This window comes from Benincasa hispida, chromosome 6 (genome assembly GCF_009727055.1).
Source record: "Benincasa hispida cultivar B227 chromosome 6, ASM972705v1, whole genome shotgun sequence".
Classification (NCBI taxonomy): domain Eukaryota; kingdom Viridiplantae; phylum Streptophyta; class Magnoliopsida; order Cucurbitales; family Cucurbitaceae; genus Benincasa; species Benincasa hispida.
In genome coordinates this window covers 8727120-8739813 of record NC_052354.1, presented here as the reverse complement: position 1 = coordinate 8739813, position 12694 = coordinate 8727120, and the positions used below count along the sequence as shown (strand labels likewise).

General features: G+C 35.5%; 1 protein-coding gene across 4 annotated transcripts; it reads right to left on the bottom strand.

The window, feature by feature from the left end:
* Positions 1 to 6654: 6654 nt before the first annotated feature.
* On the bottom strand, positions 6655 to 11977 carry LOC120079970 (pentatricopeptide repeat-containing protein At5g50390, chloroplastic). 4 transcript variants are annotated; one of them, XM_039034463.1, is made up of 6 exons: positions 11612 to 11973; positions 9440 to 11449; positions 8698 to 8779; positions 7555 to 7646; positions 7392 to 7454; positions 6655 to 7267 (listed from the first exon to the last, which is right to left on the bottom strand). In XM_039034463.1, the coding sequence occupies exon 2, from the start codon at positions 11287 to 11289 to the stop codon at positions 9445 to 9447; it is 1845 nt and encodes a 614-aa protein (XP_038890391.1). In that variant the 5' UTR covers positions 11290 to 11449; positions 11612 to 11973; the 3' UTR covers positions 6655 to 7267; positions 7392 to 7454; positions 7555 to 7646; positions 8698 to 8779; positions 9440 to 9444. The 4 variants fall into 4 exon arrangements, with proteins under 4 accessions (XP_038890391.1, XP_038890389.1, XP_038890390.1 ...); XM_039034461.1 differs by having other exon boundaries at positions 7555 to 8312; positions 9440 to 11977; XM_039034462.1 differs by having other exon boundaries at positions 7555 to 7600; positions 9440 to 11977.
* Positions 11978 to 12694: the final 717 nt, after the last annotated feature.

The window sequence follows — 12694 nt, the reverse complement described above, 5'->3', positions numbered from 1 at the left end:
TTTATAACCTATAGTGTTAATATTTCATCTCATGAAACATATAAACCATAGTTCTTTTTCTATTCCATGGTACTTAATGTAAATCTCATTTACATCAATCCTCCACTAGATGTATCTTATACATCATACCGATTATATCATATATAATCAAAATACCTATTGTCAATTTGAACATTTCAAATCAACACCAAGAACTGATCCTCAACAGAAATCCAAGCTACCAAGAGGACCTCATAGACCTGTAGATCCAAAGCTCCAACGGTACGTGAATAACTGACTAAACTCTTTAGTCACAGGATCCACCATCCATTAACTGCCAGACACTCCACTAAAGACCGACAGCTGAACTCTCCTCACTACAGATATATTATGTGTCCATCTTAACCAATCAATAGTGTGACAAACCTTCACAGATCACTCGTAAGTATTGCTGGGCCAATAACCGTTATGCCCCTGTAGTTACATTTGTCTCTTTAAGTACCACTGATCCCTCTAACGAACATAAGTCATAGTCCCACTATGACTGAGTCTTCTCTTCTAAAAAGAAGATGTGACCACTATGTTCAATCCCTGGAATTAGCCCTTCAAGAAGCAATCTCTCTACTTATCTCTGCTTCGGGAAAGAAATGAATTCCATTTTGTGGATTGAGTTCCCGGTTCCTAGATCAGACAAGTCCCCCAAAAGGTAGACATGTTGAGTTGGCAATCTGGCCACTCTCACCCATACTAATCAAAGGACCGCCCTCAAAGGTAGGAGTTCACAAAACACTTAGGATTAAGGTCGTGTCACCTATGGTCATTTAGGTGAGATGCAAGTCTCTAGCATCAACGGTGTTATATACAAAGTCTAGTCATCTCGTGGTCCAGATCTTATACAAACTCTTTGTATAGGACATTCCCGCTCCACATCTCCACACGAATGGTCAGGATCTACCATCTGTAGTAGTTTACAACACTTGCAAACCTTTACAAAGCGGGTCGTATCCGTAGTGTCACCAAGATCAGGTATCCCACTTTAATCCTTATACTACATACCGATTTAGCTTATCACTTAAGGTATGATCTACTTGTATGTCACATATACATGCTTAAGTTCACATAAGATAACCAAGGAGCTTTGTTTATTGTATATGAGTAAATGCCAGAATTAAATAAGACTTATTTTATTCATTGAACAATGTGTATCTTTACAAAACAACGACACTCCAGAGAATTAGGACACCAATCCCAACAATAATTTCGTGCAAGCGCGGGAACTTGAACCCAAGCCCACCCGTCTGACCGAACGACGGCGGTGGCGGCGTCACACGCGTGTGGTGAAAGGGTTATATTTCCACCACTAACTCACTTTGGATTCTCATCTAGAATGCATTGGTATTTATACCTTCTAGGAAATTTTATATCTATTCATGTGGGACAAAACTTCTCACTCTCTTAACTTTTCCTATGGGTCTAAGCCCAAAATTCATTTCCAACAATTCCTCACAAATGACTGTTACAAAAAAGTTAACAAGTAAAAAAAAAAGTTTAATTGAAAATAAATAAGTGTTCTGAGCAAATAAAGGAGATCAGACTTAAACATCTATATCTAACGATTTGAATTAATGTATAGTGAAGTAAGGTAACAACCTTGTTAGAGAGAGTAAACTACCTCTTGAACTTTCAATAACACTGGTTGAGACCCCTACAATATGTCTTACTCCTAGTCCTTCTCTTGATTATGCGATATAAAGTGTGTTTAATATGGCCATACACATAAATCTCCGGTCATCATGAAAGCTCTAGAAAGAGACCTTTAAACTCTTTCATAGAAGGCGACCATACCTTCACAATCACATTAATTGCTTCACTAAGTCTATCACAATAGACCACTCAAAACTGAGCTATGAAGACTTTGCATCTAGGCCATACTAGGACCTACTTCATCAAGTATGTCAAAGACAAACTACTCAAAACTGAGCTACAAAGATTTTACACTCATCCATCAAGTCCATACCAGGACCACCTAAAAGAAGGGCTATGGAATTTTAAAAGGTTTTAGTTCTTTTCATCAAGTCCATACCAAATGGAGGGCTATGGACCATTAAGTCTATCACGATAAACTATTCAGATGAAGGGTTATAGAATCCTATAAGGTTTAAGCCCCATGTTTACTGAGGATTCTAAAATTATTTTCCTTGTTAAGCCTTTAGTCAAAGAGTCAACCAAATTTTTCTCAGACCTCACAAACTCTAAGGAAATAATTCCTCCCTTGAACAATTGTTTCACAACTCCATGTCTAAGATGTATATGTCTCATTTTGCCATTATATGCACTATTCTTGGCAATACCTATGGCAGCCTGTGAATCACAGTGTACATATACTGGTATTGATGTCCCACACAATGATATATCCCCTAGTAGGCTACTAAGCCTTTTAGCCTTATGTCTTGCTAGTTTTAGAGCAATAAATTCTAATTCTATAGTAGATCTAGCTATGCATGTCTGTTTTGCAAACTTCCATGATATTACTCCTCCTTCGAGTAAAAAAAATATAACCACTTGTAGAACTGACTTCGTCATTATCAGATACCCAATTAGCATCACAATAACCTTCTAATACAGCAGGAAATTTGTTAAAATACAAACAATAATTCATTGTTCCCTTAAGATATCTTAACAGATGACAAAGGACACTCCGATGATCCTTATCAGGATTTTGTGCATATCTACTCAATCTACTAATAGCATATGCATTATCAGGTCTAGTATAGTTCATTAAAAACATAACGCTACCTATAATATTTGCATACTCAGACTGAGATACACAATCACCTTTATTTTTCTTAAGACTTATACTAGCATCATAAGGAGTTCTTGCAAGAGGATCATCAAAACAATCAAACTTCTTTAGTAATTTTTCAATGTAGTGTGATTGGCACAGAGAAAAACCATTTTCAGTTTTTCTTATCTTAACACCAAGTATTACGTCAGTTTTCCCTAAATTTTTCATTTTGAAATGGAAAGATATTAACAATTTGCTATTCCGTATCATCTCTATGTTTATTCCAAAGATGAACATATCATCAACATACAAACATATAATCACACATTCAACTCCAAACAACTTTGAATAAACACACGTATCTGAAGAATTTACCTCAAAACCATTGTTTATCAAAGTATCATTGAATTTTTCATACCATTGTTTGGGAGCTTGTTTAAGACCATAAAGAGATTTTTTTTTTTTTTTAGTTTACATACTTTGTTTTCCTGATCGGTTACTATATAGCCTTCAGACTGTACCATATAGATTTATTCTTCTAGATCACCATTGAGAAATGCTATTTTTACATCCATTTGGTGAATCAGAAGTCCATAGATAGCAGCCAACGCAATCAATGCTCTAATAGTAGCTATTTTTGTTAAAAAGAAATACGTGTCAAAATAATCAACACCTTGTTTTTGTGTATGACCATTCTAGCCTTCTATCTTTCAATCGAACCATCTGGCCTCATTTTCCTTTTGAAAATCCATTTACACTTAATAGGTTACTTCCTTTTGGAAGATCTATTAAGTTCCAAGATTGGTTCATGATTAGAGAATCCAATTCACTCTTAATAGCTTCCTTCCATAAGTTAGAGTCTACAAAACTTTAGGTTTCTTGGTAAGATTTAGGAGCCTCATTTATAAGCTACATACATGCAAACTGATAGTCAATATCATTTGGCCTCTCAACTAAAAAAAGAAGTTAAAAAATCAGGACCAAAATTTTGCTCAATTCTCTGTCTCTTACTTCTTCTTGGTTCTATAATAGGAATTCTATCCGTGTTGTTAACATTTACAATGTCAGACATACTACTTGAAGCTATATCATGCATACTATTAGACAAGAAAGACATGGAATCAAAATCATTCTCACAATTAGCTATTCTAACCGTTTCAGTGTTTCCCTTTTTCAAAGGAAAAACATGCTAAAAAAATTATGCATCCCTATATTCACACACAGATCTATCATTTAAGCATAGAAATTTGTATGCAATGCTACTTTGTGCATGACCAATAAACACACAATCAAAAGTTTTAGATCCTACCGTAGGTATCTTGAATGCAGGATATGGAACCTTAGCCAAACATCCCCATGCCTTGTGATTTGTCTAACAGTGCATGTAAGTAAGGGTGAAAAGCGAGGTTGAAATAGATGAAGATGAATGGTGAATCATTTCTCTAAGTGAGGAGATTAGGTGATCTGCTGAGATGATGTGTTACACTTTCTATAATGCGTTCAAGCTTTTCCGAGTATAAATCTAACTTAGATTCCTGGTAAGGGTCGAACACAAGGATTTTATGATAAACTAATGCAGACCTTGCGTTGCTTCAGTTGCGGAAAGATCCTAGATAAATGCAGGAGAGGTTTATCTACATTATTCTCAATGCACGTATACAAAAGGATATAAGAGTTCAAGTGAAATGAGGGATTTATGAATGAGTGGTGCTAGATGTTTGGGATATGCGTTGATTCCAAGTGAGATGAACACGTGTGTGAAGGTGTAAGGGTGAAGTGAAGGTAATAAGAATGCTTGTTTACGAACCAAATGTATGTAGATGCATTAGGTTTCTGTTCCTTTGATTATATTATTCAACATTTCTCAATGTGAATGACACATATGTTTCTATCTCTAGGGTGCATGCGTTGTTCACGGAAAGTATTAAAACACAAGTATTTTCATCTCTAAATATACTGTGTGTTCTGACTCAATGCGTTCTCTAGCTATCCTATTCTCTCAAATAGTTTAACTGATTTATAACTTCAACCAAGTGATCAAGATGATTAAAGCTCGGAAATTAAGCATGCAACAAGTCAGGAATGCGTCAATCACATACATTAAAATGTAAACATAGAGACAAAAGTGGGTGGATCAAATGTAAGATTGAACTTTGAAGATTGAAATTGTCTTTACAACAATCACACTTAATCACATGAAATTGAAAACGAAAAATCAAATGAAAGAAAGGGAAGAAGTCAAGCCGCAGAGTTCAATCTCTTGTCCTCTTTAGCTAGTTTCAAATGCGTGTGCAACCAACTTGGTGAAGAAATGATGAAGAATTCTCTCTCGAACTTAGTCTTCAACAACTCTCCTTGTTCAACATTGACAATGATTCTTTTCCTCCTATCTTCTTCTTACAACAACAGAGCAACTATGATCTAAGTTCTATTGTTTCTCTAAGAATGGTGTCCCTTTTCTTTGGCTACAAGTCTTCTTATTTATAGGCATTTTTCTCAACAACTTATGATAAGACAACATTAATTTCCATGCCCTAGTCAACCGCCTGCCAGTTTAGATGCTTTTCAAACATCGATAGTCAGATGCCCATACTCACAAGTGGTGATTTGACAGGAACAACGCGAACCAATGTATCTTTTCTACGTTGGACAACTTCGGACGCACACCCTTGCGTTAGCTTGGCCTACAACACTTAGTGAATTTTCTTGAAATCCTGTAATAAGATGCATTAGTGAAGCAATTTTACCAAGAAGTATACTTTTGCAAGAGTTAATGATGTGTTTGAAGAACTCTATGCATTTTTCATTAAGATAAATATGTTTTTATCATTAAGAATCCTAATTGTTCCAACTTTTAAGAGACAATAACTTGTATTTCTACAAGTTATCACCCCACACCGTTAGATAAGAGAGATTAGGTGCATATCCTTTCTAGAGTTTGTAAGGTGCCTTATCCAGTTTCTTGTGAGGTACTCTGTTAAGAATAAAATAGGCAGAAAACACAGCTTCCCCCACATGTTATCAGACAATCCAGAACTTAACAACATGACATTCATAATTTCCTTATGAGATTTGTTATTACATTCTGCTATACCATTTTGTTGTGATGTCATTAGAGCTACAACGGGGTATACTCCACAAAGGGAATGCAAGTCATACAAACAAATTCCTTTGCTCTCCAACATTTTTCCTTGCTTCCAATACACTGCAAATTCCATTCATATTGGACTGTATCCTTGTAAGAAGATGCAATTTCCAAGCAAACCTCTTCCCTTGTGATCTATTTGGTCCATCTTAGAAACTGAAAATTTACTCTGTAATGACACCAGAAACAATCCCCATCTATTTCTGTTTCTCCTTTCAACTTTTTGGTATTATTTATATGGCTATCTACAAGGAATTTACGATTTTAGACCTCTGTTTTGATGTTTATGTTGAATAGTAAGTTGTTTGTTACTTATAAAAAATATTGATAACAAATTATTTCTTTTAGTGTTGGGATTACCTAATTGTTTTTCTTTTTCCTTTTTATTCCAATATATAGTTTGAGAGAGAGTAATAGAAATAAAGACAACATTTGAGACATTAAAAGTTGAGTTATGAAGTCTGAAGTTAATATATTAAAATTTAAAAGTCAATCTGTATTTGAAGTGGAGAATTGTAAAATGGAGTTCTTCACTAAATATGCAAAAGATAAAAGAGAGAAAAATAAAATTCATTAATAAATGTACAAACATCAATAATGAATATTAGTCGGTGAATCAAGCACACTCTCCAATCTATATGAGAAGATGTTCTGGGAGCAAATTCAAACTCATTTTTGGATCAGATTGAAACGAAGATAGAGAAGACAATGAAGACAGCGCAACAATCTCCAAATTGAATCACATCATTTAAAGCCAAATAGAATGATAAGAAGAGTAGAATAAAACACAACCTATGTAGATTCTTATTCGTTCTTTGGATTGAAACAGACTAATTACAACGTAAAGCCAAATCAATAATTTCTCTTCCCTCAATTGAAACATAATCAATCCTTTGTTCTTGCTGCCAAATCATCGACTCGTCTGATGAAAAATGCTGTACCACAACAAAAATGAAAGATATAACCACATTGTAGATCATACAACCTGTAAAAATATCACAAGGGATAAATCGCTCGTGCTCATGCGAATGATGCTTTCCTTTCTTGGTCCAATCTTAAGAACAAACGTGTCAAGAAAAGTCCAGCAAAACCTTTCGACAGACGACCTTCAACAGATCATGGAGATTTGGAACCTACTGTACTATTATGTTGAACCATCTCTATGCTCTCATCTGCAGTACATGATGGTAAGTTTATCTCCAAGTTTACTGGCTTGCAAGCCATAAATCTACTTTTCTTGATGCTCGCAACAGGACTCAACTCCATGGCGCCGGCTCTAGGATCACACAGAGACACAATGCCATCCATTTGCATGTCCCCAGGTAATTTCCTCTTCAAACCAGGGAAAAACTTTAATCCTGACAAAATACAAACCAGTAAAACAAGGCTTACTGGATCCCATGGAAATCCAATACGTAGAATAGTATTTTTTTTTCTGACAATTGAACGTAATCTATACTTAAAGAGAATCTTCAAATACACCTGACTGTGATTCTGAGTCTCCACAATTACAACATAACTTTGAGACTATTAGATTCTGACCGCCTGCATAATGATTATCAGCAGACCAAGTGTTAGTGCTAATAACGAACCATGCTAATAACGAAGACCTAAAATGATATACAAGCCAGAACTATATAATTACATTTAACTTCAAACTTGTTGCTTCTGTAAAAACCTCTAAAATGAACCTGTACATGTGCTCGACGAAGTCATCAATTAGAACAGGCCAAGCACCTGATAGAAGAAAGCAACTGAGGAACTCCAAACATTGCAGTAAGGAAAAAGAAATTCTGCTTATTTAAAAGCATATCCAACATTTCAAAAGAGTTAAGGGCTAATATTGAGGCTCTTTCTTCAAGAGAAGTGAGGCATAATCCTCAAGTTAATTAGAAAATTTTGATTCTATGAACCTACCGAAAAACAAAATCAAGTATCCATCCATTGCAAGACTATGAAGCTTTTCTTTTTGTTTTCTGTATATTTCATAAGGTTTAGTGATAGAAGTGCTTAAAAGGCTATGTTACCACAACCAGCGTTGCATATCCAACGCATTCAAAATTGGACTACCACATTTGAAGAATATGCAGACAACTATTAGTTGCATCATATAACTATTTGGAACTCAAGGACACGGATGTAAAACCTATAAAACAGATCCTATTCAAGTAAGGTCATAGCCATCATATAACTATTTGTTGGTTGTATTATTCCACCCATTGTACAACTATTTGGAATTCAAAGACACAATTGTACAACCTATAGAACAAATTCTGTTCAAGTAAGATTGTAGTCGTCATATAACTATCAAACTTCTAATCTCAGTGTATCGAAGCATGAGCTTTTCCCTTGAAAGCTTACAATTGTACCGTACTTTGAGGTTTGCCTCCCAAATGCACAAGCCTAAAAAACGTTTTTATGCATTAGGCATACACTTGAGGAAACAAAATAACAATACCAAGCCACCATAACAATATAATGAGATCAATAAATACTTGCATTCTCATCATATTTCAACCTTCATAGAAGAACCAAAACAGAAGGTTAAAGATGAAAGTGAAGCATTATATTTTTCTGATATAAATTGACAAAATATAATTTTAAGTGTGATAGAATTCAATTGCATCAGTGACAAACTTCAACAGTTACGGAGAATGATTACTTGATGTAATTCCCATGTCTTAACATTCTTAATTCAAATGATATCTAAAAAAATTATTTCCGTTAAATGAAAATACAAAAAAAAAGAACAAAACAAAAACAAAAACAAATGCCTTCAGGATCATACCCTTCCAGATTTTCATGTACACTGCGGCTGAAAGCCAAGACTTGCTGCGAAGTATCCTCAGAAATATTGTGTGCTCGTTTTTCTATGGAACTTAAATACATCAGAATCCTTGAGATAAGTGGCACTACTAATTCAAGGAACGAGTTGAAGAATAAAACACCAGAAAATAACATACATTCACAAACCCAGATAGAAGAAATTTAGTAGATTTAGCTTATGTACAAAAATACCCAAAATTTCCCAAATTCATCTACTTCAAACAAGATCCAAGTTCTGTAGATTCTTCTTCATATTCATTTTCATCTTTTTTAACTAGTCTTTTTTATTTGATAGGCTTTTCTGGAGTGTCATTGTTTGATTATTTACGGCAAATTACTTACCACAAACTCAGCTTCAAAAGTCCAAATTGGGCCAATGATGATTTTTTCCCTTCTTCTAGGATTTGGCAAGTTTTAACGTTGTAAATAATGAATCAATTCATGAAGTTTGATTATAAATGAAAACCCCTTTTCTTCTCTGTTCTTTCTAATTACCCAGGTTCAAATTTCAGGGTGCCCCATCTATCCAAAATATTAAATTTCTAGCAGTTCTCTGCCCTACTGATGCTTAGAGAAGTTGAAGAACAATGTAACATTCAAGAGTGTATGTTATAAATTCATTTCATTATAACCTCATTGAAAATGAATGTAATGTACAATATATCATGTTTATTGGATGGAAGAGTAAGCAATATAGATTTTACCAGCATCACCAATAGTCTCCACAAGAGCAACTCCCATCTCTGAAATGATGAAATCTGCTAGCATCTCTTATCACAATTTCACGTTTGGTTATCATAGCAATCAGTTTAATCACAAAATGGCAGTCACTGCAAATGCGATGGCTTTGCACAATCTGCAATGGTGTTTGCTCTAAAGTGTTTAGAAGTCCATAAGCTATTGCCAATTTCTCACTGTGGTACATTTGTATCTTTTCTTCATGTTCATCAACATCTGGAAGCATAAAGTTCTGTTCTTCAGGTACATAACCAAGCTTTGAGATCTTCAACATTAACTCATCCACTTTTCCCACTACTTTTTCTATTTGGACATGGTGTTTATCCCCAGACAGGAATGCATGAGGCTGGTTATTAACTTCAATCCAACTGCATGCTGGAAGCATTCTTAAGCCCTTTCTTTTTAATGTCTGAACAACATCAGCTGCTTCCTTTAACTTACCAGAACTGTTATATATGTTTAAAAGCACAATATAATTACTAAGCTTCTCAGGTTCCATCCCATACAGTTTCTCAGCAGCAAACTTCCCAAGTTCTAGGTTTCCATGAACTCTACAAGCTCTAAGCAATGCAGCCCACATATTTGCTGTTGGTTGAAATGGAGCTTTCCTTATAAGGGCATAGGCTTCGTCTAACAGCCCTTCTCGACCTAGCAATTCAATCATGCACGCGTAATGCATAGCACGCGGTTTAATCTTGTGATCTCTAGTCATTGATTGAAAAATTTCCCATCCACGTTCAAACAAACCGGAAATACTACAAGCAGATAAAACAGCAAGAAATGTCACATGGTTTGGTATCTTGCCTTCCCGAAGCATCTTCTCAAACATATCGATGGCTTCCACCCCACGACCATGATTCCCATATCCAGCAATCAAAGCATTCCATGATATTATGTTTCTACAAGACATCCTGTCAAAAACATGCCTAGCATCATCTACTTTTCCCCATTTGCTATAGAAATCCACAAGGGCTGTATTAGCTACTACATCTAACCCAAAGCCATTACGAACTAAACTCGCATGCGCTTGCTTAGCACATGCTACCGATGCCAATCTCGAGCATATTCTTATAATTATAGAAAAGGTGAAATGGTCCATCTTAATACCGGAGTCACGCATCTCATAGTATAGATCCAGAGCTTCCTCACTGTAGCCATGGAGTGCGTAACCAGCTATAATTGAATTCCATCCAACTATTGTCTTATCGGGCATCTCATCAAAAACACAATGAGCATCTTCAAGGCTTCCACACTTGCTGTACATATCAATCAGCGCACAGGAAACAAAAATGTCCTGTCCTAGATCTGCTTTTATCGCACATGAATGCAATTGCCTACCAGGAAAAATAAGTTCCAAACCAGCCGATGCTCGTATCATTGTAGCAAAGGTACGAGGCCCACAATCATAATACTCTTCCCACATCAAAATGAACAATCTAAACGCTTCAACATAATTTCCAGAGTCTACATGCCCGGAAATTATAGTATTCCACGAAACCGCATTCCTCTCAGGCATTTGATCAAACAGTCTACAAGCATCAATCATCATCCCACATTTCACATGCATAAGTAGAACCCTGTTCCTCATGTATTGATCTGGTTCAAATCCATTATCAACCATGTAATTACACAACTTCTTCACTCCTCTTATAGATTTCAACTCAACACAAGCATTAATCAACGCATCGAGCGTAGTGTTACCAGCATGAAAACCACCTTCCAGTTCAAAAATTTCAAACATCTCGAGTGCATCTCGATACTTTTTACACAAAACCAGCTTCTCTATCTGACTACAGATCCCAACACTGGATTGCATAACATGGGTCTCCTTCAAAGGGGTTATTTTATGAACACCCGGATCAAGTTTGGAAGGTTTAGGTTGGGGCCGTGGGCGTAGACCTTGTTCAAAGGAAGAGCACTTGATCCAACGAAGTGAATTACGGCATTTTCTTCGATTACAAAGAAAAAATCTCTCCCTAAAAAGGTCAAAATATGAGAAACGCAGAGAGACGTAGGAAGTGGAGTTACATTGAACGCGATCATAAAGATAGTTTTGGTAGCATGAGAGAGGGATTTCCATGTTCATAAATTGGAAGAGACTAGTGAAATCTAAAATGGCGGAGAGTTGGGGAAGTTACCTGGAGAGATTAGGAAGGTGATGAATCTCCGAAAATTCGATGAATTACGAGGATTGAGAGATGAAAATGGGATTGTTTCAAGAAATAAAATAAGCAAGAGCATCGAGTACTCCGCCACGGAGCCACTTTTTTCGTTGGCAGTTCAACTTCTTCTCAATAATAAACTCAGGGTTTCAGGTCCAGAAATTTGTACGGACCATCCATTTTTTGGACATAAAATATCAATTGGTCTGATTTAAAAAAAAAAATGTCAAATAACCTTCTGCTATAACAAAACATGACACTATTTGTCTTTCTTTCAATAGAGTTTAGTGTTTCCACTCAGCTTCACGAATCACTACCCCAATATTTTCTCAGTTCCTTTTACTCTGGTTTACTATCATCTAAAACAATATTAGTTTTATCTATCCAAAATAATTAAATAAGACTCAAACTTCTCCTCCTAAAAGGTTGCAGTTCAGACTTCTTTTTCTGGATCAATTCTCAATTTGACACAATAATTTCTATTCCTCTGAAAACCTACGAGTAATAACAGTTCTCGTTTGGAAAATTTAAGTCTAAATTCTCTGACCAAAACAGGAAATTGACGTTCATAGAGGAAAAAGTCTGACATTGTAGATGTTAACTATTGTCTGACATTGTAGAAAATTGACGTTCATAGAAGGAAAATCCAAAAGCGAGGCTTTTAGGGGGTTTTAACAGCAAGTTCAGGCTTGGAGGGGGAAGTGCCCAGTTTATAGAGGGTAAAATCAAGTAAAGAACAATTACTGAAGTTTTATTTCAGTAAAGAACAATTATTTCATTTAGTCAGTATCAATATACCAAGAAAACAAAAGAAATTATGAAATTGATGATCTAGTAGATAGATACCAAAGTCCTATATGACTCTGCGCAAGAGCTAGAAGAAATGGCACCAAACTAAGCTAGAATAATATTAAATGAAAAGAAAAAGAGATTAACTTCTAAACTGACATCACTCCAGGCATAAAGTTAGCACAGCATTAAGCCTACAAACTGCAGAGTTAGATTTAAAACTGAAAAATATTGGAAAAGTAACACGAAGGAACACATAAACGGAAGTAT